At 39.2% G+C, this 27,532-nt stretch overlaps 1 protein-coding gene across 3 annotated transcripts in view; it reads right to left on the reverse strand.

Annotated features, from left to right (window-relative positions):
- PIEZO2 (piezo type mechanosensitive ion channel component 2) overlaps window positions 1–27,532 on the reverse strand; it is a 435,460-nt gene that overhangs the window by 344,756 nt on the left and 63,172 nt on the right. For all 3 annotated transcript variants that reach the window (XM_063077175.1, XM_063077173.1, XM_063077172.1), the window contains exon 2: window positions 11,090–11,185. In XM_063077175.1, the coding sequence (XP_062933245.1) occupies window positions 11,090–11,185 (96 nt within the window). The remainder of the gene's footprint in view (window positions 1–11,089; window positions 11,186–27,532) is intronic.

The raw sequence follows: 27,532 nt of genomic DNA on the forward strand, positions 1-27,532 counted from the left end.
TATGTAACATGTGTATGCCATCAATCTGCACCCATACATATTAAAATATCTCCCTTAAATATACTCATATTATCTCTCCAGGCCCTTGTGCCTTGAGCCTGGTAACCTATCAGCCAACAAGTATTTATTGACTAGGTTTCCCTCTTGCAAATATCCAGAGGATTTATCTGCCCCAGGCATAGTCAGAACAGCCCAGTGGCTAAGAGCGCCGGCCCACAGACACAGCACCTGTGTATCCTGAGGCTTGCTATTAACCCACCTGGAACTCAGTCTTCATCTGTATATGAGTATTTTTGATGACAGTTTTTAAAAAATTATTTATTTATTTTATTTATCATTATACAATGTAGTTGATTTTCGTGGCCCATTACCAATTTCTCCCTTTTCCCCCACCATCGCCCCTTTTCCCACACCCATCAACATCATATCTGTTCTCTTCTCTTAACAAGTTCAAGGAATCATTATGATGGCTATATCTTTTTTATTTTTCTATTTGTTTGTTTGTTTGTTTATATTACCTCCCACATATAAGTGAGACCATGCAGTATTTCTCTTTCTGTACCTGGCTTATTTCACTTAACATAATTTCCTCTAAGTTCATCTATGTGGCTGCAAATGGTAGTATTTCACTCTGTTCCACAGCAGAGCAGTATTTCATTGTGTAGATATACCTCATTTTCCTTATCCACTCATCCGATGATGGGCATTTAGGCTGATTTCAACTCTTGGTTATTGTAAATACTGCTGTAATAAACGTGGGAGTACAGGTATCCCTTCAACATGATGATTTCCATTCCTTTGAGGATATATACCCAGAAGTTGAATTGCTGGATCATACGGCAGTTCTGTCTGCAGTTGTTTGAGGAAACTCCTAACCATTTTCCATAACAGCTGCACCATTTTACAGTCCCACCGACTGTGTAGGAGGTTCCTCTTTCTCCACATCCTCGCCAGCATTTGTTATTCTCTGTCTTTTGGATATTAGCCAGCTTAACTGGAGTGAGATGCTATCTCAATGTGGTTTTGATTTGCATTTCCTGAATGCTGAGCGACTTTGAGCATTTTTTCATGTGTCTGTTGGTCATTCTTATATCTTCCTTTGAAAAACACCTAGTCAGCTCCTTTGCCTATTTTTTAATCAGATTACTTGTTTTTTTGCTGTTAAGTTTTTTGAGTTCCTTGTATATTCTGGATATTAATCCTTTGTCAGATGCATATTTTGCAAATTTTTTCTCCCACTCTGTTGGTTGTCTTTTTGCTCTGTTGTTTCTTTTGCTGTGCAGAAGCTTTTTAGTTTGATATAATCCCATTTGTTTATTTTTCCTTTGTTGCCCATGCTTTTGGGGTCGTATTCATAAAGTCTATGCCCAGTCCTACTTCCTAAAGTGTTTCTCCTATGTTTTCTTTTAGGAGTTTTATTATTTCAGGAAGTATATTTAATTCTTTAATCCATTTGAGTTAATCTGGGTATATGGCAAGAGGTACAGGTCTAGTTTTATTATTCTACATGTGGATGTCCAATTTTCCCAGCACCATTTTTTATTGAAGAGGTAATTGTCTTTGGTTTTGTTAATGTGGCATATTCACATTTACTGACTTGTGTATGTTGAAACATTCTTACATCCCTGCGATGAATCCCACTTGATCGTGTTGTATAATTTTATGTATGTGTTGCTGTATTCTATTACCTAATATTTTATTGAGGATTTTTGCCTCCATATTCATGAAATATATTTGCCTGTAGTTTTCTTCTTTTTGTTGTATCTTTGTTGGTTTTGGTATCAGGGTGATGTTTATTTCATAGAATGAGTTTGGGAGAATGGCCTCTGTTTCAATTTTTTGTAATACTTTGAAGAGAACTGGCATTAATTCTTCTTTAAAAGTTTGGTAGAATTCTGCAGTGAAGCCACCTGGTCCTGGACTTTTTTTTTGGTTGGGAGACTGCTGATTACAGCTTTAATCTCTTTGATTCTTATTGATCTGTTCAGGTTTTCTGCATTTCCTTGGTAGTTTGTGTGTGTCCAGAAATTTATCCATTTCCTCCAGGTTTTCAAATTTGTTGGCATATAGTTGTTTATAATAGTTGGAAATACAAATTATTCTTTGTATTTCTGAGGTATCAGTTGTAATATCTCCTTTTTCATTTCTAATTTTTGTTATATGTGTCTTCTTTCTTCTCTTTTTAGTTAGCCTTGCTAATGGTTTGTTTATTTTATTTATCTTCTCGAAAAACCAACTTTTTGTTTCATTGATCTTTTGTATTGTTTTTTGGGTTTCTATTTCCTTTAGTTCTGCTCTGATCTTAATTATTTCTTTCTGTCTACAAACTTTGGAGTTGAATTGTTCTTGTTTTTCTAGTTCTTTGAGATGAAGTGTTAGGTTGTTTACTTGCCATCTTTCTATCCTTCTGAAGTAAGCATTTATTGTGATAAACTTCCCTCTTATTACTGCTTTTGCAGTATAGCACAGGTTTTGGTATTATACGTCATTTGGTATCATTGCATTAGTTTCAATAAATTTTTTGATTTCCTTTTTAATTTTTTCTTGGACCCATATGTCATTCAGTAGAATGTTGTTTACTTTCCATGTATTTGTATAGATTCCAGAGGTTTTTTTGTTATTGATTTCTAGTTTTAATCCATTGTGGTCTGAAAAAAAATACATGAAATAATTCCAATTTTTTTGAATTTGTTGAGACTCAGTTTGTGATCTAACATGTGATCTATCCTGGAGAATGTTCCATATGCTTATGAGAAGAATGAATATTCTGAGGCTGTTGGATGAAATGTTCTGTAGATATCTGCCAAGTCCAATTGGTCTAAAGTCTTGTTTACATCTTGTGTTTGTTAGTTGATTTTTTGCCTAGATGATCTGTCCAATGTTGAGAGGGGGGTGTTGTTCAGGTCTCCTGCTATTATGGCATTAATGTCTATCTCTTTCTTTAGGTCTAATAGTGTCTGCTTTATATATCTGGCTGCTCCGATGTTGGATGCATATATATTTATGATTATATCTTCTTGCTGGATAAGATCTCTTTATCATTATATAATGGCCTTCTTTATCTCTTTTTATGATTTTTGCTTTAAAGTCTATTTTATCTGATAGAAGAATAGCTACTCCAGCTTGATTTTCATTTCTATTTGCATGGCATATTGTTTTCCATCCTTTCACTCTTAGTCAATGTGTGTCTTTACAGGTGAGGGGAGTCTCCTGAAGGCAGCATATTGTTGGGTCCATCTTTTTAATCCAGTCAGTCAATCTGTGTCTTTTGAAGGGGAAATTTAATTCTTTTATTTTTAGAGTTATTATCGAAAGGTGTTGATATACTCCTGGCATTTTATTGATTTTTGTTTAGATGTTTTAAGCATCTTTTGTTTCTTTCTTTCTGATTTGTCTTCTGTGTTTGTTGATTTCTTGAGATGGTAGATAAACTTCTTTTCTCTTTATATTTGCATTTTTGTTTTGCTGGTTGGTTTTGTTCTTTCTTATTCATGGTACTGATGGTTGTTTTTCAAGTACCAGACAGGGTACTCCATTGAGAATTTCCTATAAGGCTGGTTGTGTGGTGGTGAACTACCACAGTTTTTGTTTGTCTAGGAAATATACTATTTTTCCTTCATTTTGGAAGGATAGCTTTGCTGGGTATAGTGTTCTTTTCTGGCAATTTCTGTCCTTTTGTATTTTGAATATATCATCCCATTCTCTTGTGGCTTTTAGGGTTTCTGAAGAAAAGTGTGCTGTTAGTCTGATAGAAGATCTCTTATAGGTGACTTGACGCTTTTCTCTTGCAGCTTTTAAGATTCCCTCTTTGTCTTTGAGCTTTGCCAATTTGACTATGACATGTCTTGGAGAGGACCTTTTTGGGTTGAATTTGTTTGGGGATCTTTGAGCCTCCTGGATCTGAAGATCTGTATCTCTACCTATACCTGCAAAGTTTTCTGCTATTATTTCATTGAATATGTTTTCAATGTCTTTTCCCTTTTCCTCCCTTTCTGGAACACCCATGATTCAGATATTTGAGCACTTTAGGTTGCCTGCTATCTCTCTTAGATTTTCTTCATAAAGACCATCTTCAAGATCAGAAATTCTCCTTCTGTTTGTTCTAGCCTGATGTTTAAGCTCTCTGTTGTGTTTTTTTATTTCATTGAATGAATCCTTCAGCTCCACAAGCTCTGCTTCATTCTTTTTCAGGTCATTAATTTCTTTGTACACTTCCTCCTTCAGGTCTTGTATACTCTTTCTCATTTTGTTGTGTCATCTGAGTCTTCTTGTTTCTCATTGAGTTTCCTTAGAATTGTTGCTTGAAATTCCTTTTCAGTCATTTCAAGGACTTCCTGTTCTAGACGATCTGGTATTTGAAAATTATTATATTCCTTTGGTAGTGTCATATTTTCTTGCTTTTTCATATTTCTAGTATCTCTCCATTGGTATTTAGCCATCTGGTAGAGAAGTTACTTTTTCTAGTACTCTGGAGTGGGGTTAGCAGACAGAGAATTCCTCTTGCAGGGGTGGATTATAATGATGGTTGAATGGGGTGTTTTAGTATTGGTTCCAGGAAGATGCCAAAGTGTAGTCTCTGTGCAGGTATTTAGGACAAATTCGGTGTTGGAGTTTCATGAGACTGTCTCTGTGACCTAGTCCCTGAGACACTTATTATTTCTTTGCTGAGGCTGGTGACACTATATTGGTTCATCAGGACTCTGGCAAGCTCTCAAATTTTGGGGGATAGCACTTTGGATTATTGTCACTCTTAGGTTATAGTGGGTGTTCTTGGGCAGGACTGTTGGCCCCATGGCTAGCACACCCTGACCCTGATGGGTACACTAGGGTATACTAGTGCTCCTCGATTTGAGTGGGTGACTCTAGATGGGTTTTCTCTTTTTTTAGCAGGCAACCTATGGGGCAGTAGTGGCTGCTGTTTTGGCAGCAAGCTGTCCTTTTGGCAGCAGTTGCTGTGGTGATGGCTGTCATGACATACTGGGTTCCGCACTGGTGTCTGCAGCAATTGAAGGCAGTGTTGCTGACACATGGCTGTCTGTCACTCTGATGGGGCCTCTGCGGCAGCTGGATGGGCCTCTCGGGGTGGGCCCTCACTTGCTTGGGTCCCGTGGGGGCTGCCGGTTGCTGCTGCTCTGGCAGGGCCTCTGCAGCAGCTGATAACAGTTTTTAATAATAATAGCAGCTCTCTCAAAATTTCTTGCAAGAATTAAAGTAATTAATATATGTGAATAATAATATCTACTTAGTAGACAATACTACTGGATCTCTATTAATAGGTCAATAACCTAATTATTATTTGACAACAAATCATAAACATTAGCTGTATCTAGGAGCAACACATTAAAAAACCTTGGAAATCACATAATTCTTCACTAGTATTTAGAGAGCACTTGTAGAGAGCACTAGTCTGGTAAAGATTGGTTATAGTCATACAAATGACAACAATATTTATAAACCCAGCTCACGCTGACATCCAAAATAATAATGTACTTCAAAATAATAACACTATTATTAACCCATATTTATTGAGCACTTGCTGTGGTCTTGTTACATATTGCAAAAGTTTTAATACTTATATTGCATCCAAACAAAATATAAATTCTTTTACCATATTGACCAATATATTGAACTCAATATATCATAAAGGGTAAAGTGCTTATATGAATCTGGTTAAAGAACTTAATATTTCATTAATTTGCAATACTTCGGCCACCTGAAGTTAATTATTAATATTCATTAATAAATTTAATGGAGGGCGGTCTCAATCCTCATGCAGAGCACACTGTTTATGAACAGCAAGAAAATGTTCATTTCCTTCCCTGCAGTATTACATGCTTAAATAAAATGCCCATTGTTTTAAGTGAAAGCATAAAACATTTTAATAGTCTTGATTTCTTCAATTACTCATGATCCTCTGGTCCTAATAAATTAAATCTAAAATAGAAGAATCTCATGGTCTATTATACCCTAAGCCTCTGTGTCCAGAGGACTGCTGTACGCAATAATCTATTCTATGATGTTTGCGTTACGGAGAATGAGGTAAGCATAGGACTACTATGTTTCTAGAATGTATTTCACAAATATTTACTGAATGTCAACTGTATATCAGTCACCGTTCTGGGTCCTGGAAATATGACAGTAAACCAAACAGCATATACTTCCCATCTTGATGTTTACATACGAGAAGGGAAAGACAAACTAAATAAATGCATTAAATAGGTTTCAGGTGAGACCCTACAAGGCCGAGGGACTAAGCTTTTGTGGCAAACACTCCCTCATTCTCCAGTGAATACTATGACAAAGAACATTTATTTTCAACCTGAGGCCTCTTTCCCCATGGAGGATATGGAGGAGTTAATGTTGGAGAAGCCGAGACTTGTATGTGGTAGAGAGAATTCTGTGCCTAGTGAGAGGGACTTCAAAGAGATGACCCTGTGAGCTTAGGGGCCATGCTAACTGATGAATGACTCCTGCTTGAGAAATTCAAGGGCAGGAAGAGAGGTTGGCTGAAGTGGCTGACGGCAGAGGCAAGGGGCCTGCTGGAAAGTAACTGTGCACTGACCGGGAGCAGAGTAAAGGTGCCTCTTGTGCATACTGCGTGTGTGTGTGAGAGAGAGGAGAGAGATGACCCTCCTAGAGCTGACTTAAAGTCACTTTTCCCAAAAGGGACAATGGGAAAGGTGGTCAGTGTTGAACCAAGGGGACCAAAGGAAGTGAGCAGCAGGAGGCGCAGAGTGCTCCACCTGCCAGGGTCCTGCTGGCCCGGGCTCCACACTGACACCCACACCTGCCACGCCCCGCTAGGCTCAGCCTAGTTCGGGTCAGGTCAGCACAGCAGGGGTGGGGCAGAGACCGCAACAGCATCCTGAGAGGAGCCCCCAGGACCCCTGTCCCCTCTCCAGGCTTCCACAGGCAGCAGTATGCACTGAGGAGAAGCTTTAGTTTTAAATAATGTTTCATTGCTACACGGCCTGTAAAATGACAGCTTGGACAGTGGACCCTCCTTCAGGGGCTCTTGTGGGTCTGGTTCCCCAGAAACAGAGGCCAAGGTGGGTTTGCAGGCACGAGGATCACTGGGCAGTGCTCTTGCAGTGGTGCCTGTCGAGAAGCGAGGAAGCAGGACCCCACAGAAGGAGAGATTAAAATTATGCCGCATTTATAATGGGGGCCTCAACTGAGGGGACACTATGGAGTTGCCTCGGCCCTTCAGAGACTTCCCAGCCTTGAGGCCTTGCACCCTGTGTCGAAGAATTATTGGTCCAGGCTACCCCTGGTCGGGGAGGAGAAGCTTGTGGGAGGGAGCTCCCTTGAGCCCCCAGCAATTGCCAGGGAGGGATTCTGCTGGCAGCAGTCACATAAACGCCTCCTGGCAGCTGGGAAGGGGTGTGTCAGCCCTGAAAGGGGATTCTGAATTTACCACATGGCCTCCACTGTGCACGACATTTTAGAAGAAATTCTGACAGTCCGGATGGAACGGTCTAGAAATCACATCCTTAAGTAACTAAGAATATTCTGCCCAGTGAAAAAAGACCAAAGGAAAAGACGATTGCCACCACCGAGCATCAGACACGTGAAGAGCGATGGGTAGTTTACAGACCACTAGCATGGACTGTTGCATCTGACTGGTAGAGCTCACACTGAGGAGGGGCGGCCATTGCCTGTTTGCACGGGGGTCCATTTCTTGACTTTCTCCCGTGGGCCCAGCAGCTTCTAGATGGTCCTGGCTCATGAGTTCTGCTAGTGCCCCTCCAGCCCAGCCCTCCCACTTTGTTGACAGCTACTTGGCTTCAAACTCCTCTTAACTTAACTTCAAACTCCTCTGAACTCTTCTTGGCTTCTTAACTCTTCCATCCCCTTTAGGAACCAATTCCCTTTATTTAAATGCTCTCTTTTAGAAATACCTAGCTCGAGTGATTACTGATTTGCAGTTGGACCCTGACTGATACAATCCTACTGAGACGATTACACATTTGAAAATCTGAAACAGAAAAATGAAAATCCTAAAATCCTAGATTTATAAAAGACTTAGGAAGACATTTAGCCAGGTCCCAATCTTTTGATGAATCGCTTCACAATGGTATTGTAAAGTAATCTTCTGGTCTCTGTAAACTCTTTGTTTTCCTAGGTTGCAAACAATGGCTTGGATGTGCGCGGAGGTGGATTTAAGGATGATTCAAGATAGAATAGAACTGTCTAACAATACTATTGACTTCCCAGGGTGACTGATAACTCCCCAGCCCTACTAATACATAAGAAGAAAGCATATAGCCGGCCAGCACGCTGTCATAGAAGGGATTCCAACACTGGTTCCTGGAATACACTTCATGACTCCAAAAGCTCTTCTAACTCTAGAATTCTGAGGGTTCGGCCCTCCACAGGTTAAGCATATGAGAGCCCCAAGCAATTTCTATCACCTTAATTTCTAAAAACAATTTTTTTTAAAGTTTCATGCTATAACTAACAGCTGATCATCTTCCTTCCTCTACAGCACAGTAGTGTGAGGCCTTACCACAAATCTTCTGTCTAATCAGAGGCACGGGGAAAGCATCAATAATACTCAGATCTTCTTTTTCCTGCTGTAGGTACTGAGATGAACATAAGTGGACATCCCTGACCTAAAGAACAACGGTGCAGAGACTGGATTTTACATTTAGGATTGCCCTAAACACTGTATCAAAAAAACACCCTCTAAGCTAAGACACTACCATTATCCACATACTGGCACCTCTTTGGATATACTTGCAGGAGAAAAACACACACAAGAAAAAAGCTCATCAGCCCAAACGAGGGTGAGGGTCAGGGAGCGATGTTTATAGGTCTGCATCTCACTTCCAGTTCAGGTGGGCTGTGCTCATGAGGCCGATTCACATTCACTAACTGTTTCAGGCACAGGGAGAAGGGAGCACAGAGTTTTCTGAGAGGCTTTCAGTTTGCTAGTACACTTTCCTGCTGATTCAGGAGAATCATGAATGAACATAAACTGGAAAGTCCAAGCATATCTGAACCTGTATCCTCCTGAAAAGCCACACTGCGCTCACTGTGCCAGGTCCATCACTTGTATAGGTTGACCCTACATAGGACCTCGCACCATCAGAGATGTCTAACCCAAGATGACTCAAAACACAGAATTCAGATACACATGGATCATGAGTGCTACATGTTCAGAAAACACAGGTGCGATGTCCTTTTCTAGAGTCCCTCGGCAATGACATAAACAAATGAATAAATGAAGTTATGTTGAAAATCAGTCACGCTTCCGGGAGCTGAAATGCAGCAAGGAGGAAAATAAGTCACCACAATGCAGCTCCCGGATACGAACTGGAAAGATGTGTGTGGTTTCTCTGTTGAGACCACTATTCCTTCCTCTCCTCTTTTGAGCAGTGCCAGCAAACATCTGCGCACTTATTTATGCTTTGTGTGCTGACTTTGTCATATTTTGCTAATTCAGGATATTTCTTGACATAGAGAGAATTAGTTTTTTGCTTTTGATTTTTTATGTCACCAATGATCTTCCCAATAGTGTCAGTCCCTGGAGCACCTAAGTGTAAACTGACAAGCACTTCTGACGCTGTTGCATGGTCAGGGCCTGGTTAGTTTGGGAAAAAAGAAAAGGGGCTGTCACATAAGCATGAAAGGGGAAATCGCAGTTATCTGATTTCCAGATAAAACAATAAAGAGCCACCTTGGCATAAAAGTGATAGATAATTTAATTGAATACATAATAAAGTTATTTTTAAAGCACTTTATTCTAAATGCGCATGAAAGCCTCTTTCCTTGAAAAATGCGCTCCAAGCCATAAAACAGGAGAAACTGTATGTTATAATCTTGTTTCTAAAGCCAGAAACTATTCTGTTTATGTTGAGCTCTTTAGGAATGAGGCTGCGGTGGGTGGGGTCCCCTAAACAATGTAATTTTGGTTTGATGAGGATTTACATAAACTCACATTTCTGTAGCCTTAACTTTGTGCATTAAGGACTTAAGTGTCTTAGAAGAACTATTATTTAGGTTCTTCTTGAGGCCGGAAAATCAACATAATATCTGTAGTCATAACTGCTAGGATGAATGACCATAATATACTTTATAAATTTAACAGTAAATGGAGAGAATGGAAAAGACAGAGAGGTTATTTGCTGTTCTGTGTCCACCACGGTCTTCATTTATTCTGCTACACAGGCCATCACTAACAAGGAAATCACTACCAGTGATCTGTCCCACCCACTCAGTAACCTGGGTCAAACACAAGTTCCTTTTTCTTTCATGTAAACACATGGCATTACACTCACATAAGGCATTTGGCACAGTCCTTATTACTTATAATGGTTGTGTGTGTGTGTGTCTGCGTGTGTGTGTGTCTGTGTGTGTTTCTGTGAGTGTTTTAATCTATTAAACTAACTCTGTGTGATTTAATTTTTATACTTGAAGAAGAATTTCAAATAAGCAAATTCACAAACCAGATTATGCTTCCTAATTAGAGCCTCATAAATTATAATCACGATTCTTTTCTATTCCTTGAGGTTCTTGCAGAGCAATGGGAAAGGGATCTAACAATACCTGCAACTCAAATTATGCTTTCTAATTACATTATTGAAGCATCTTTAAGAAATCTCAAAAGATGTATGAACGAGTTGTGACTGGGACCAGGTTTCCTACACAGTTCTTCTGTTCAGTGGCTCAGAAAGATCAGACACTCCTCTGCCTCTTCCAAGTGCCACCATATTCTCCAAGCAACCCAGTGTACAATACACTTGCCAATGCTGTCATGCCATCTGCCTTATTTTATTGATAATACGTTGAGTTAGTCTTAACCACCTGAAACACTCCAGATATACTGATGAGCCTACTAATAAAGATCCAATAGGGAACTTACATAAGGAGCACAGCAGTGTAAGTGACAAAAACATGTATCATATACAAGTTCCATATAGTTCTACATAATGCAGGTGTTAAAATGTTGGACACCCACTCCCTGCTGGGCCAGTCCTTTGCATAGATAATATCTCTCCCATTAGGTAAAGAGAAACCCAGGGAGTTCAGCAAAATACATTTAGACTATATAACTTGGTGGTATGGAATAGTGAAATTCTCTTACCTTGCATTGTCGCTTTTGTTGGTTCTGAGAACAGAGGAATGAGCAAGAGGTAGATAAGGTAGACAAAGGAGAACCCATTGTATCGGAATGCACATGCTGTGGGTGGAAAGAGAGAAGAGAGGAATAAAGTCATTAAAAACATCAGACTAACAGAACCGGGATGCACAATAACAGTGTAAGTGATGGTATCATATATCACTAGATCAAACAATATCACTTCTTAAATAGATATGTCAATTACAAAGTAATATGAGAATGATGAAAAACAAAGAATTAAAATATGTTCTCTACTCTTAAAATCTAACCAAGAAGTATGAAGATTAAAAGACAAAATTATTAAAAGTAATAATAGCTACAATAATTTGTTAAGAGATATACAATATAAAAAGATATAAATTGTGACACTGAAAACATAAAATGTTGGGGGGGTGCAGTAAACATGTACACTTTTTATATTAAATCAAAGTCAAGTTCTTATCACTTTAATATAGCCTGTTATGACTATATGATGTTTTTTTGTAAGCCTCATGGTAACCACAAAGCAAAAACCTATAACAGATACACAAAATATAAAAAGTAAGGAATTAATGCCTACCACTAGAGAAAATCACCAAATCACAAAGGAAGACAGCAAGATAGAAAGACAGAAACAAAGAATATATAAAACAACCAGAAAACAAATAACAAAATGGCAGTAATATTCTTTACCTATCAATAATTACCTTGAAAGTAAATGGATTAAATTCCCCAATCCAAAGGCATAAAGTGGCTGAATAGACAAAAAAAGAAAAGAGCCACCCAACTACATTCTGCATACAGGAGACTCACTTCACATTTAAGGACACATATAGACTGAACATGAAGGGATGGAAAAAGATATTCCATATAAATGGAAGCCAAAAGAGAGCAGAGGCAGCTATACTTATATTTGATAAAATAAACTTCAAGTCAAAAACTATAAAATGAGACAATAAGGTCATTGTACAGTGATAAAGTAGTTGATTCATCCAGATGATATAGCAGTTGTGTAAATATATATGCATCCAACTTTGGAGGATCTAAATATATAAAACAAATATTAACAGATATGAAGGGAGACATAGACTGTAATATAATAATAGTAGGGGTGTTCAGTACCCCACTTTCAGCAATGGACAGATAATCCAGACAGAAAATCAATAAGGAAACATCAGACTTAGACTACAGTTTAGACCAAATGAACTTAACAGACATATAAAGAACATTCCAACCAACAGAAGCAGGATAGAACATTTGTAAGGCCACAAATCAAGTCTTATCATATCTAGTATCTTTTCCAATGACAACAGTATGAAACTAGAAATCAACAACAGAAGAAATTTTGGAAAATCCACAAATACATGGAAATTAAACAACATACTTCTGAACAGCCAATGGGTCAAAGAAGAAATTAAAGAGAAATTTTAAAAAACACTGCATACCAAAACTTTTGAGATGCATCAAAAGCAGTTCTAAGAGGGAAATTTATAGCAATAAACCCCACATAAAAAAAAGAAAGATCTCAAATAAACAACCCAACGTTACATCTCAAGGAACTAGGGGAAAAAACCCTAAGCCAACAGTTAATAGAAAGGAAATAAGTATCAGAGCAGAAACAAATAAAATAGGTACTAGAAAAAAAATAAAAAAAGATCAACAAAACTAAGAGTTGGTTTGTTGAAAAATTAAAAAAATCAATAAACTTTTAGCTAAACTAAGAGGAAAAAGGGGGAGAGAGAAGACTACAAAAAGTAAAATCAGAAGTGAATGAAAGAGACATTACCATTGGTACCACAGAGATACAAAGTATCATAAAGACTACTATGAATAATTATACACCACAACCTAGAAGAAACAATTCAACAGTTAAATTCCTAGACACTTACAACCTACCAGGAGAAAATCATAAAGAAATAAAAATCTAAACAGTCCAATAATGAGTAAGGAGATTAAATAAGTAATAGAAGATCTCCCATCAAAGAAAAGCCTAGGACCTGATGATTTCATTGCTGAGTTCCACCAAACATTTAAAGAAAGCTAATACCAACCCTTCTCAAATTCTTCCAAAAAGCTGCAGAAGACGGAATGCTTTTAAACATTTTATGAGGCCAGCAATACCCTGATACCAAAACCAGACAAGAAATCCTTGAGGAAAGAAAATTACTGTCCAATATCCCTGATGAACATAGATGCAAAAATTCTCAACAAAATACTAGCAAACACAATTCAATAGCACATTAAAAGGATCACTCACCATGACCAAATGAGCTTTATCCCAGGATGCAAGGATGGCTCAACGTATGCAAATATACAAATATGTTACATGACATTAACAAAATAAAGGACAAAAACCATATGATCATCTCAGTAGATACAGAAAAAATATTTGATAAAATTCAACATCCTTTAGCGAAAAAAACCTTTAACAAACTAAGTATAGAAGGAATTTACCACAACACAATGAAAGCTATCTATAACAAAACTACAGCTGATTTTATACTCAACAGTAAAAAGTTGTAAGCTTTCCCTCTAAGATCAGAAACAAGACTGGGATGTCACTTCTATTCAACATAGTACTGGAAGTCTTAGCCAGAGCAATTAGGCAAGAGAAAGACATAAAATACATCCAAACTAAAAAGCAAAAAGTAAAATTGTGTCTGCAATGGATGACACAATCTTATATGAAGAAAACCCTAAAGATCCCACCAAAAATTGTCAGAACTAATAAACAAATTCAGTAGAGTTGCAGGATACAAAATCAACATAGAAAAATTAGTAGCATTTATATACACTAACAGCAAACTATCTGAAAAAAGAAAAAAAAAAAACCCTAAAGAATAAATTTAACCAAGGAGGTAAAAGACATGTACACAGAAAACTATAAAATACTGGTGAAAGAAATCGAAGAAGATACAAATAGATAGAAAGATATCCCATGCTCATGGATTAGAAGAATTAATACTGTTAAAATATCAATACTACACAAAGTGATCCATAGATTTTATGCAATCCCTATCAAAATTCTAATGTCATTTTTCACAGAAATAGAAAAACATTCCTGAAATTTGTATGGAACCACCAAAGAGCACAAACACCCAAAGCAATCTTGAGCAAAAAGAACAGAACAAAGCTGAAGGCATCACACTACCTGATTTCAAAATATACTACAAAGCTATAGTGATCAAAACAGTATGGTATTGGCATAAAAACAGATACATGACCAAGGAAACAGAATAGAGAGCCCAAAAAATAAAACCACAAATTCATGGTCAATTAATGGTAGACAAATGTGACAAGAACACACAATAAGGAAAGGAAAGTCTCTTCAATAACTGGTTCTGGAAAAACTAAATATCCACATGCAGAAGAATGGAATTGGATCATTACTTCAAACCATATACAAAAATTAACTAACTCAAAATGTATTAAAGACTTAAACATAAGACCTGAAACCATTAAGCTACTAGAAGAAAACATACGGGAAAGCACCTCATTAGTCTGGGCAGTGATTTCTCAGATAGGACTCCAAAAGCACAGGCAACAAAAGCAAAAATAGATGAATGGTATTGCATCAAACTAAAAAGCACATCAAAACACACAAAAAAAGCAATGCAGTGAAGAGACAACCTATAAAATGAGAGAAAATATTTGTAAATCATACATCAGATAAGGGGGTTAGTATCCAAAATATACAATTATAAGGAACTCAAATAATTCAATAGCAAGAAAACAAATAATTTAAAAAATGGTCAAAGGACCTGAATAGACATTTCTCAAATTAAGACATAATACCCCACAACCTAGAAGAAATGGCCAAGAGGTATATGAAAAAATGCTCAACATCACAGCTGTTAGAGTGGCTACTGTCAAAAAGACAAAAGATAACAAGTGTTGGTGAGGATGTAGAGAAAAGGGAACCCCTGAACACTCTTCATGAGAATGTAAATTAATATAGCCGTTATGAAAAACAGCCCTTATGCAGGTTCCTCAAAAAATTAAAAATAGAACTACCATATAATCCAGCAATCCCACTTCTGGGTATATATGCAAAGGAAATAAAATCAGTATGTAGAAGAGGTATCTGCACTCCCATGTTCAGTGTAGCACTGTTCACAATAGCGAAGAGACAATTAATACGTGTTCACCAGCAGGTGAACGCATTGAGAAAAGTGGTATATGTACACAATGGAATACTATCTGGCCTTATAAAAGAAGTAAATCCTGTCATTTGTGACAACATGGATGAACCTGGAGGACATTATGTTAAAAGAAGTAAGTCAGGCACAGAAAGACAATACCACTTACATATGGAATCTAAAGTAGAATTCATAGGAGCAGAGAGTAGAATGATGGTTACCAGGGGCTAGGGGGGTGGAGGTAGGGGAGGTGTTGGTCAAACGATACAAAATTTCAGGCAGATACGAGGAATAAATTTAAAAGCCGTACTGCATGACATAGCGACTATAGTTAACAATGTACTGTATATTGAAAATCACTGAGAGAGTAGATCTCGCTTAAGTTTTCCCACCATAAAAATGATAGCTATGTGACTTAATGTTAATTAGCTCAACTGAGCTACTCCACAATATATATGTATTTCGAAATATCATGTTTTACCTAATATAAAAAATTTTTGTCAATTAAAAATTAAATTAAATTAAAATCCAGCCAGGAAACAAAAATCAATATCTGAGTGCAGGCAGGCTGTCCTTGAGTTACAAATTAAAATAGGAAGATTAAAATCCACACTGAAATACACAGGACACTGGGATCGGTGAGAGTTAGAGACAGTCAGGAAAGGGCGTCTAGGGAAGAGATAAGACCAAAGGGAAAAAACAGAGAAGAAAAATGTTTTTAAAATACTATATGCTGTGGCTTTGTACAAATTACCTCATTTTATAAGTAAGGGCACTTGGGCACAGAGAGATGCAATAACTCATCTGAATTCTCCTGGGCAGGATTTGCCCGAGTTAGAACTGAAATCAGGTCAGCCTGGCTCCCCAACCTGTGCTCCCCGCTCTGCATCCCTTATCCTAAAGGAAGCACAAAACTTCAGAGGTGTGCCTGGCTGGGCGCCTTACCTCTGCAAGTCCCCATTTGCTCATCTATAAAATGGGCATAATAATTGTCTCTAATTCATAGGCATATTATGAGAAATAATACGTTTAAAACTCTTGGCTCAGGGCCTTACACATAGAGAGCCCTCAAAAACACAAGCAATTATCCTAAGTATCCTCATTATCTCATAGGGAGAAGAAAGTGTTCAGCCTTCTATATGGAAAGAAAATGAGCACATTATAGCAATTCAATAAGGGAAATCTATCAGATGCACATAGAATGAGGGATGTGGAGACGGGTTTAACAGGTGTCACATGATGGAGAAATGCTGGAAGAAAACATAGGAGAGACTATGCAGGGCGAGGGAAGATATTAGAAAATAATGCACCGCAGACAATTTTTGATCAGGGAAAACATTTCAGAAAGATTAATCTGGTGACTGTACATGAACAGCAAAACGTAAATGTTGCAGCTATTGGGCTATCAGTAAGGACTTGTGGTGTGGAGATGGGGGTTACCTGAAATATCAGCAGATAAAACAAAAAAAGCATTTTGTAAAATAAACACGGGGAGGTGTGGAGAGCAGTTGAACAAAAGTGACTTCAAGGTTCACAACCCAGATAAGGAGGAGGATTATTGCCACGGAGAAAAATGAGTTTAAGAAGATGGCAAGTGTGCCTTCCAGCGCATTCACGGAATCAAATCTTGCGGCAGTGGTCAGCAGACAGCATAAGTGCCCATGGAGGGGGATGGAGACGGAGCCCTGATGCAGATGCTGACTGAAATGACAAGGAAGGATGAAGTCTCCGGAGGCAGAAGCAGTCAAGACAAGCACAGAGGACGATGACATCTGCCTTGGCCGTTGCCTACGTGGTGAGAGGGGAAGGAAAACCGACAGGTGTGAAAGAATAAGCAACAGAAAAATATAAGACAGATGTGAGAAAAACCAGGCAAGTCCGGCTTCACGATTGTCAGTAAGGATGTCCTTGCAGCCCCTGCAGAAAGCCTTCAGCCCAGAAGGAAGGACGTCACAGTACAGAGGTTCAAGAACAGTGTCAGAACCATGAAGCAAGAAACAGGAGGGGGCATCCCGGGAGGTCCAAAGAACAGGGACAGGCTGAGCAGAAGACACCACGGGAATGCACAGGGACTGGTGCTCCTGGTCACAGAAGCGCCGAGCGTCCGGGAGCGGGGGACAGTCCAGTGTGGGAAGCACATCAGGATTAGATGTGGGGTTCCCAGACAGGGAGTCCAGGTTAGGAAGTGCTAATCCCATGCGGGAATTTGTGCAGCAGGAGCAGCCGAGGGCTGCACAGGCATCAGTGCCTCTGCTCCTGGTGCTGGCTCTGGAAGTCGGAAACAAAAGAAGCAGAATGGGCAGAGTGAGGGACGGTGTGGATGGGAGGAGAGGAATCCTAAAGGAGTCGCCCACGTGTCTGGAGGTCTACGCCTCCTTTCTTTTTTCTTTTTTTCAAATTTTATTTCATTTATTTCTTTGTCTAGTAAAAATTTTTTGGTTGTACAACTGACTTCCTTTCTAAGCTCCAAAGCAGAAAGAATATTCACGTGATTGATTGGAGTGACAGGAAAATGCACGCATGAGGCAGGACAAGAGAACAAGAACACAGCCTTCAACTGTCTTCCTTGCTTGTTTCTCACCCAGAGTTGTGAAGTTTCTTATAAGACAATCCAAATACATTTGGTTATTCATTCCATGGACAGATATTAATTGAACACATACCATGTGCTGGGCACTGTCCCCGGGCTTGGCTCTCATCAGAGAGCAAAACAGAAATGACCAGGGTCCCTCTCTGCCTCGAGAGCTGACATTCTGGTGGGGAGCCAGCTCTGAGGTCAGCATGACACAAGGTGAATCACATGCTCACTGGAAGGTGAGCGCCATGTAAACAGGAAGGCCAGCAGGAGAAGGGTGGACGTCCAAGGTGCAGGCAGGCTGCAGCGCCCATCAGGAGCAACAGAGCTGGCCCCTGGAGAAGGTGAGATCTGGGACCAGCCTGGCCCTTCTGACCTGCGGAAGGCGGCACCATGGGGAGCCGCTGCAAGCACAGTGCTCCGGAAGCCAGGTCCTCCAGGCCTTGCAGGGGAGCTGAGGACTTTGGTTTCCACTCTGCATGGCCACATAAGGGGTAGTTGTGCCACTTGACTTGAGGCTGCCTGGCTCCTGCCTGTGCTTGTAGCTCCATTTCCTACCAGTGCCCACCCGCTCTGTGCTGCTGCCCAGCAATGTCCCCTGCACCTGCCTACAGCCCCCGTGCCCACAAAACCTCCTGCCCTCTCCCCACCAGGCACCTTCCTGCACAGCTCCCGTGTCTCCTCTTCTGAAGCTGTCCATGACCCACCCTCCCCCAAATGAGATATTTTACTCCTCGATGCCTCCTCCACGGCACGTCACTCTAGAGCAGCATCACACATTTGTTTCTATGCCTGCAGGGTCCTTCAGGGGAGAGACAGTTGTCATCATCTCTGTCACTTCCAGTGCCCAGTACCGTGTCCACTTCATAGTAGGTGCTCATGTTCACAAAAGGAACGAATGAATAAAAATGGCATGAAAAGATCTGAGAACAACTAAAAGAAGATGCATTTCTAGTGGCATAAAAACACTACGAATGGGAGTATTTCATTCTTTTTCATGACAGAGTAGTATTCCATAGTGTATATATACCACAGTTTCCTTATCCAATCATCTATTGATGGACATTTAGGTTGGTTCAATGTCTTGGCTATTGTAAACAGAGCTGCAATAAACATGGGAGTGCAGGTATCTCTTCAACATGATGATTTCCATTCCTCTGGATATATACCTGGAAGAGGGATTGCTGGATCATATGGAAGATCTATGTGTAGTTGTTTGAGAAACCTCCAGATTGTTTTCCAAAGTGGTTGTACTAATTTACAGTCCCACCAAGAGTGCAGTAGTGTTCCCTTCTCTCCACATCTTTGCCAGCATTTGTTATTCGCTGTCTTTTTGAATATAGCCAGTCTAACTGGAGTGAGGTGGTATCTCAATGTGGTTTTAATTTGCTGAACCTGGAGAAACATATGTTGAGTGAAATAAGCAAAGCACAGAGGGATAAATACTGCATGTGCTCACTCATATGTGGGAGCTAAGAGAGAAAGGAAGGCAGGAAAGAAAGACCACAGTAGTGTCGTGATCCAACAGAGGGAGGGAACATTCCTAGGACTATAAATTGGAGTGGAGGGGAGGAGGGGGAAGGAAGGGAGGTTGGAGGATAATTGGGAGGGGACAAAGGGTACAAAAGTAATTTCTGGTAATGGGTATGCCACCGGTATGAATCTGGCCCCCACATCATGGGCAGGAGCGGGGGCAATCAGCTTTGTATCTCATGAATATTCATAAGAAAGAAAGACAAAATAGAACTACCATATGATCAAGCAATCCCACTTCTGGGTATATATCAAAAGAAAATACAATCAGTATGTCGAAGACAAAAAAAAAAAAAAAAAAAAAACACTACAATTGACATGGCCCCAAATAAGTATTTAGTAAAGGAGAATTTTTATTTGTTTTTAGCCTAGGTTTTTTAGGGGGATCTTTTGGGTTTTGTTTGTTTGTTTGTTTGTTTAATGTCAATGTGTACTGTGTAGCAAAATCACCTAATTCTGTGAATTCCTGGGTCAAGAGGAAAACAAAAGTCACTTTTACGATTATCACTTTAAAGGGCAGTTGTAGGACACTTATCTATTAATTTGTATGTCCGCTTATACTACTGTGCTTACTGTGCATCCAGCCCTGGTCTACACACTTCATGTATATTAACTCATATAGTTATTCCTATTTCACAGAAACTGTGATTCCTCCCTTTCTACACATGAAGAAGCAGGCTGGGTCTGTAGCGCAGCTAAGTGATAGGGCTGAGGTTCAAGCCCCGCAGTCTAGTTCCCGGGTCTGTGCTGTCATCACCAGTGTACCACACCCTCATTAAGCTTAGCTTTTTTCCCAGTTAAATGGCAATGGTTCAGCACGGCCAGGCCCACTGCCCCAACAACTGTGCGCACCCTTTGCACTTAGCACAGGCCATCCTGGCACGTGGTGGCAAATGCTCTGTTTGTGCTTTGTTGCTTCCCTATTTTGTAACCTCGCTCTGTAAGGCTGGCTTTATGTTATTCATGATCAAAATATGTATACTGAGGAAATTCCCCATGACTAACCTTGAAGGAGGGAGAACACAGCCTGCTGTTGGTTTCCCACATCACAACCTTAGTTGCCATTATTTATAGCAAATTCCGAAGAGCTTATGAAGAGGATAAGGACTGCCCAGTGTGGTGGGAAGCCTCTAAAATGGACCCCAGTAACCCCCCACCTCCTGGTATTCACATCAGAGTGTGTGGTTCTCTCCCCTTGAGTGTGGGCTGGACCCAGTGACTCATTTCTAATGAATAGAACACGGCAAAGGGATCCCGACACCACTTGCAAGGTTAAGTTACGAAAGGACGGTGGCTTCTGTCCTGAGTGTTCCCTCTCCTGCTCCACTATGAGGGAAGCCAGCTGCAAAGTGAGTTGTCCTGAAGAGAGGACCATGTGGCAGGAAACTGACGTTTCCAGCCAATTGCTACACGAGCTAGCTTGGAAGCAGGTCCCCTGTGCCTGTCTCTGACCTGGGTACACCTGGACAGCAGCCTGGGAAGGCTCTGAGCCGGAGGACCCGGCTAGGCCACACCTACAGTCCTGACTCCCAGAAACTGTGAGACAGTTTTAAGCTGCTAACTGTTTGGCAAACTAGTATGCAACAATAGGTAACTAATAGCCAAACTAAAAAAAGAATAAATAAAAAATAAGACACCTCCAAAATCCAAATTTATTTACTTGTTTTCTGAAATAATCCCATTTGACTGACGACAGTAGCCAAATGGTGGAATTCTCTGCTTTACTTTATATGATTAAAGATGCTGCCCAGGAATTATCCAAGCTGATGGGGGCTCTAAATGCCATATCTAAGTGAGTTATCTCCATCAAGAGCAAAGTATGTCTTTGAACTTGGCAATAGGGCACATTTGAGTTAGAATAGCCTCAGAAGGCAAACTGCAACTGCTCTGTTATCAAGTGTGATGCCGCCTTTGTTCAGCACCTGGAGGCACTCTGAGCATTACTTTTCATAATGAGGACCTTGTTCTGGCTGCACAACGTTCCCCTGAGACCTCAGCCCCTCAGGGGACTGCATAGTCAGCGGTACCTCTGTCCTCTGCCTCAAGACTGTTACTGTTGACAGCACAATAAAATGCACATCCAACTGTTCAAAGGAAAACAAGTATTTGCTTTAGCTAAGAATGCACTGTGGTTTCCTCTCTTCATAACTAGCGTCAAATATTATATGATTTCTCCAGAAAGACGACAGCACTCGACAGTAATTTCCTAAACAAAAGACCTTGCCAGGCCTAGAGAGTTCATAATTAAAAACTGAGATAACAATTTATTGAGTGGAGTGCTTTATACACATCAATACTACCACTGGAGGGCCGGCCCCGTGGCGCACTCAGGAGAGTGCGGCGCTGGGAGCGTGGTGACGCTCCCGCCACGGGTTCAGATCCTATATAGGAATGGCCGGTGCGCTCACTGGCTGAGTACCGGTCACGAAAAAGACAAAAAAAAAAAATACTACCACTGGAATTATAAATAATTGGGCTGGCCTTATTAATGAGCTTTATTTTCTAAAAGTGAAAGTTGGCATGCAGTTTTGGAAAAACTCAAGTAGGAAAAATGATAGATTTGACTTTGACAACTTACAATTAATCAATACAGAAAGGGGGAAATCTCTTGCAAATATGAAATTGCTAAGATGGCCACATAATAACATTTATGAAAATGCTTGTGTTGTAGTACGCGTATAATAATTCCTTATTACTACAATGCGATCACAGAGAGGGTTATGCACACTTTAAATTACCATTCTATAATAGACAGTAACAATTTTAGATTATGTTATTAAAGGTAAGTGCTCTCAGAGCTGAATTTTTAGCAAGATGTGCCCTCCTACTTCCTTCATAGCCTTTAGCAAGGCCAAACAACATCTCACTATTAATGGCCTGGGAAACAGTGCCTTAAATGTTTGGAACCACTATTTCAACTAAATGCATTCTAAATGCTCTTTATTGCCTCAAAGAGCTTTGTTTATTTTAACAGTTGCCTGAACAGTAGATAGATACACATTACTCAGAATAAGCAACTTCAATACCAAGTAGCAAAATGGTTCTGACAACTCAGTGATTCTAGAAATGTTTTGTTTGTATTTTTAACATGTTTCCTTCTGTACTCTGAAACAATCAATTGCTTTTAAAAGGATGTGCTCTCAAAATTCTGGTTATTTTATAAAAAACGAGAGAGAGAGAGAGAGAGAGAGAGAGAGAGAAACAGCTGCAAAGTATTTACAATGGAGCAGAAAAAAAGAAATTAAACAGTCATAGATTTTTCCTAAGGAAGCCAAACTGTGAAAGAAATGGGAGACAGGAAAAAGGCTTTTATATCACCGGATTCATTGTCTATTTGTGTAGAATTCTATCCCCCACTACAAACTCCTGTGTTTCACATCCGGTTAGAATTGTAAATGTCTCAGTGATGCTTTAGAACAGAGCACAGAGAGCTTCCTTCCTCTCTCAGTCTCTGACCTCCACACCCTCTGTAGGTCTCGTCCCAAATGCTTCCTTCAAAAAGTTACAAACATTATTATTCCTTCAAGAAAGATGTCACCAGACTTTCTCCCCCACGGCCGTTTACAAAGGCAAGACACATGCTTACACACCTATTCTCAGCAGGTGGCCCCTGCCTTAGATTCTCTATGCAACCAAAAGAACGTTCAAATATTTGCAACACAAAAGGCTAATAGAAATATTTTTCAAATAGGAAAATATGCTCTCACATTTAGAAATTGTCCCTACATTTTAATGTTACATTTTTATCTAGAGATGTGTGAACACTGACATTGCTGCAATAAGTGTATCAGTACAACACTGAATCCATCAGGCATGCATTTCTCACACTTTAAGAAAGAGAAATATTATATTACACATTAATTTCATTGAAGAAATTGGTTAGAAGAATTTAATCTTAGGGCAAAGCTTCAAGGGAAATAAGACTTTTACAGAGTAATGGATTACGAGGACTTAGAGTCAAATTGTATTAGAAAATCATAACCACTACTCAATTTAATAAAATTCTTAAGCCAATTCAAGGAAAAATTAGGTGAAACATCTTATTCGAAAAGGGAAAAAAGGCTTTGGTCTGAATTTTCTACTTTTTTCAAACAACTTGAAATGCTATCTATAAAATATGAGTTGGAACAGATAATCACTAATATCTTAGTTTGATTTTTTTGGCCATGAGTTTAAAAATTCATTAACTTTTTAATCAGTATAAAAAGGCAAGATTCTGTTTTCTATTTTAACATACACACACATATCTATATTAGATAAAATAACAGTAACAGTATTGAACAGTACATATATATATCATATCAAATATTAGTAGCAGTATTAAGTTTCACTGAGTTTTTTAAACTCAACCTGATTGCACAGTTTGCATAAATTTTAAAGAAAGAATAACAGTTCTAAATTTTTCCTCCTTTAAAAATACCTTTGAAACAACTTTACAAGAAAAAAACAAGCAACCCAATTAAAAAATGGGCAAAAGAGCTAAGTAGGCATTTCTCTAAGGAAGATATACAAATAGCCAACAGACATATGAAAAAATGCTCCACATCACTCAGCATCCGGGAAATGCAAATCAAAACCACACTGAGATACCACCTAACCCCAGTTAGGATGGCTAAAATCCAAAAGACTCTGAACGATAAATGCTGGCCAGGTTGCGGAGAAAAAGGAACTCTCATACATTGTTGGTGGGACTGCAAAATGGTGCAGCCGCTATGGAAAATGGTATGGAGGTTCCTCAAACAATTGCAGATAGATCTACCATACGACCCAGCTATCCCACTGCTGGGAATATACCCAGAGGAATGGAAATCATCAAGTTGAAGGTATACCTGTTCCCCAATGTTCATCGCAGCACTCTTTACAATAGCCAAGAGTTGGAACCAGCCCAAATGTCCATCATCAGATGAGTGGATACGGAAAATGTGGTACATCTACACAAAGGAATACTATTCAGCTATAAAAACGAATGAAATACTGCCATTTGCAACAACATGGATGGACCTTGAGAGAATTATATTAAGTGAAACAAGTCAGGCACAGAAAGAGAAATACCACATGTTCTCACTTATTGGTGGGAGCTAAAAATTAATATATAAATTCACACACACACACACACACACACACAAAACGGGGGGGGGGGAGATATAACAACCCCAATTACTTGAAGTTGATACGACAAGCAAACAGAAAGGACATTGTTGGGGGGGGGAGGGGGGAGGGAGGAGGGGGGGAGGTTTTGGTGATGGGGAGCAATAATCAGCCACAATGTATATTGACAAAATAAAATGAAAAAAAAAAAAAACCTTTGAATACATTATTCACCATTTTTACAAGTGTACCCATATAAAATTGTATTTGTAAACTCAAATCTTTATGATCAAGCAATCCTGTTCATGCTACATAATAGTGTCTGAGCTGAGAAAATAACACCATGGATTGTGTCTCATGATTGCAAATGAGAAAATAAAGCTTTTATGCTCATATATAATCTACTAAGCTACCTGAGAAATTATACTAAAAACTAGATCCCTTTCATTGTGACTATAAAGAGCCCTGCATTTAAATTCACAGTTCCTAAGGCTTCCAACATAAAACTCGCTCTCTTGTCATATGATGAATAATAATAATTTGAGCGGGTGAGTGAGAGATGAGCAAAGTTCAACACCGAAACTGATTATTCGCCCACTCGTCTTTGTGGCTTTGTCATCTATTGAAGAGAAGAGTCAGTCTCCATGGACTGGGAAACTGCAAGTTCACCCTGGGCCTGGTTACTTAGGTTTACGTCACAGTATTCACTGATTCAGAAGTCACTTATCAATCTTCATGTCCACATTTATTCTCACGTGAAACACGTACCTTTTAATTTAGTCTCAATTAACTTTTATATAATTCAACAGTGTGCAAAACTATAAATACCTCTGGTGGTTCATATCAGCAGAATGCAGGAGAACATGTATCAGCTTCTAAAATGATTAATTCTGATTAAGCTGTAATCTGTAAAAAGCTATTACTCGTTAAGAATTTAAATCCTGTTTTCCTCAGTAAAAACATTATTTTTAAAGTAACTGAGCTACCTATCATGTTTATTGAATAACAGCTTTCTCATTCCAGTTTTCTCAGTTTTTGATTTTTTTAACTGTCTTTATTTACTCTACATCATTTTTACTTAACTCTGCCATTCTGTGATTTTCCCAAAGGTTATCTTCTCTTCTTAATATGTATAAATTCGACAATACCACAAATTCACTATAGTTTGATTTTTTTATAGCATCAGTTCTCTGAAAAACCTAGTAGTGCTTAGGACCCGAATAAGAAATCCTAGTTCCTTCCTGGGCTCCTGCTTCTGAAGATTTGTTAATGTCGTGGTCTGTTTGAAAAGTTTATCTTTATAGACTCTCAGAGATTTCAAATTTGGAACATTGCCCCTCTATTTCTGTCAGTATCAGTACCTCTAAACTATCAGGTTGAACTACTGGACTTGGTAGTTTTATATGTCAAAAACAGTTAAATATTAGCAAGTGCATACAGCTCAGCCTAAAATTAATTTGGACTGGCTTATTGGACTATGTTACAAAGTGGAGAATAATCGTCATTTTCATTTTCAGAAACAAGAAAAATTAGTTTCAAGCCTATTCAATCCCCTGACAGTCAAATGCCTCCCACGCACTCATCTCTAAACAATCTGAGAGAGAGCCGTGGAAAAAGGGATGACAGCAAAGGACAGAGTACACGTGTCTACACACTTAGGTTGGCTTTATGTAAGCAGCAGTGGCTTTTCAATAACATGATCAATTTACTTCCTGCCACAGTTTCCTTCTTTCAAGGGCTTAGTAAAAATAGATTTTTTTTTTGTAGGCTTTTACTGTAAGCTTTAGAATATTCTATATTATCCTTGGCAGCATCCTCCCTAACTGAGGTGTATATTAGCACGAAAAGAAATCACTTCACCTAATTATAATGAAGTCACATTTCTTTCATCTTCAGCACACAGTGCTTCCCAACACTGTATCTTGTTTAACAACTAATACTGCAGTAAATTGATTAAAAATGTCTGGTTTTATCTTGATAAATTTATCTTAGTTTTGTCTACTTCTTCCTGGGAACACCTTCTTTCCTGACATATATGGAAGTGTCACCATCTCTTTCAAATATTTTTGTTGTTGGAGAAGTAGACACACCTTTTATGGCATGAATTCAGCCTCTGACCATGTCTGGTGTTGATGATTATGACAGCAGAATAAGGAGAAACAGGCCTCTGACCACAGTGTGAAAGCCTCACTTCCAGAACAACATCCAAAACAGCAATGAATTGGACTCAAAATTAGCCTTTTCTGCCAGACCACTTTGATCCATCTCTACCTACTTAGCATCTTTGGCCTTGCGTTTAGTCAAATCATACACAGTCTATGTTACTGAGAACAGAGTGGGGTAAAAAAGAATCCTCGCAGTGGACAACCTAAAGATACATCTCAGCTTGCTCACACAACCTCATTCCACGCCCCAGGCTGCTTCAGCCTTCTGCCTTCTCGGTTACCTTTCTTTTCAATATACACCATGCCCTAACCCTATGGAGCTAAGGTAATTAAAAAATTGCTATTCGATAACACTTTTGAGCACACTACTGATGTTTTCATCAGCCCACGGACTTGAGATTGTTCGATTTTTGATCACTAAAGAAGTCTCAGATCTCCTAAATTTCCAGGCATAGTTGATGTTTCACTTTTCCTGGCCCACTGTTATGCTCAATATTTACTGATCCATAATGTTCCAGAACTTTCCCTGTGTTCTTCAAAAGTGAGGTTGCTTTGGTATCAGGGTCTTCCTCCAAATAGTAGGTATGATTCATGAGCCTTTATTGGACTAATCTGGATGGTTTACGTGAAAATTCTGCAGAGGTTGAGTTACTGCCACAAATTTTCACTGGGGGACAGAGAGGCTGCAGAAACCTGCAACTCTTGGCCTACCACTTGAAAAAGTCAAGCAGTAATGAATTAAACAGTATCCCTTAGGTTTTCCTCCAGTTCTAGCCAAACTCCCCTGTTAACCATTCCCCAAACATATACATCACCAGGCCTTTGGCCACTTTGGAACAGAGATTGTTTCCTGTTCATTACTGTTTCTAGTTTCTAGTCTTGTTTCTGAACATGGCAAGCATTCAGTAAACATTTACTGAGAGAATAA

The sequence above is a fragment of the Cynocephalus volans genome, chromosome 13 (assembly GCF_027409185.1).
Source record: "Cynocephalus volans isolate mCynVol1 chromosome 13, mCynVol1.pri, whole genome shotgun sequence".
Taxonomy (NCBI): domain Eukaryota; kingdom Metazoa; phylum Chordata; class Mammalia; order Dermoptera; family Cynocephalidae; genus Cynocephalus; species Cynocephalus volans.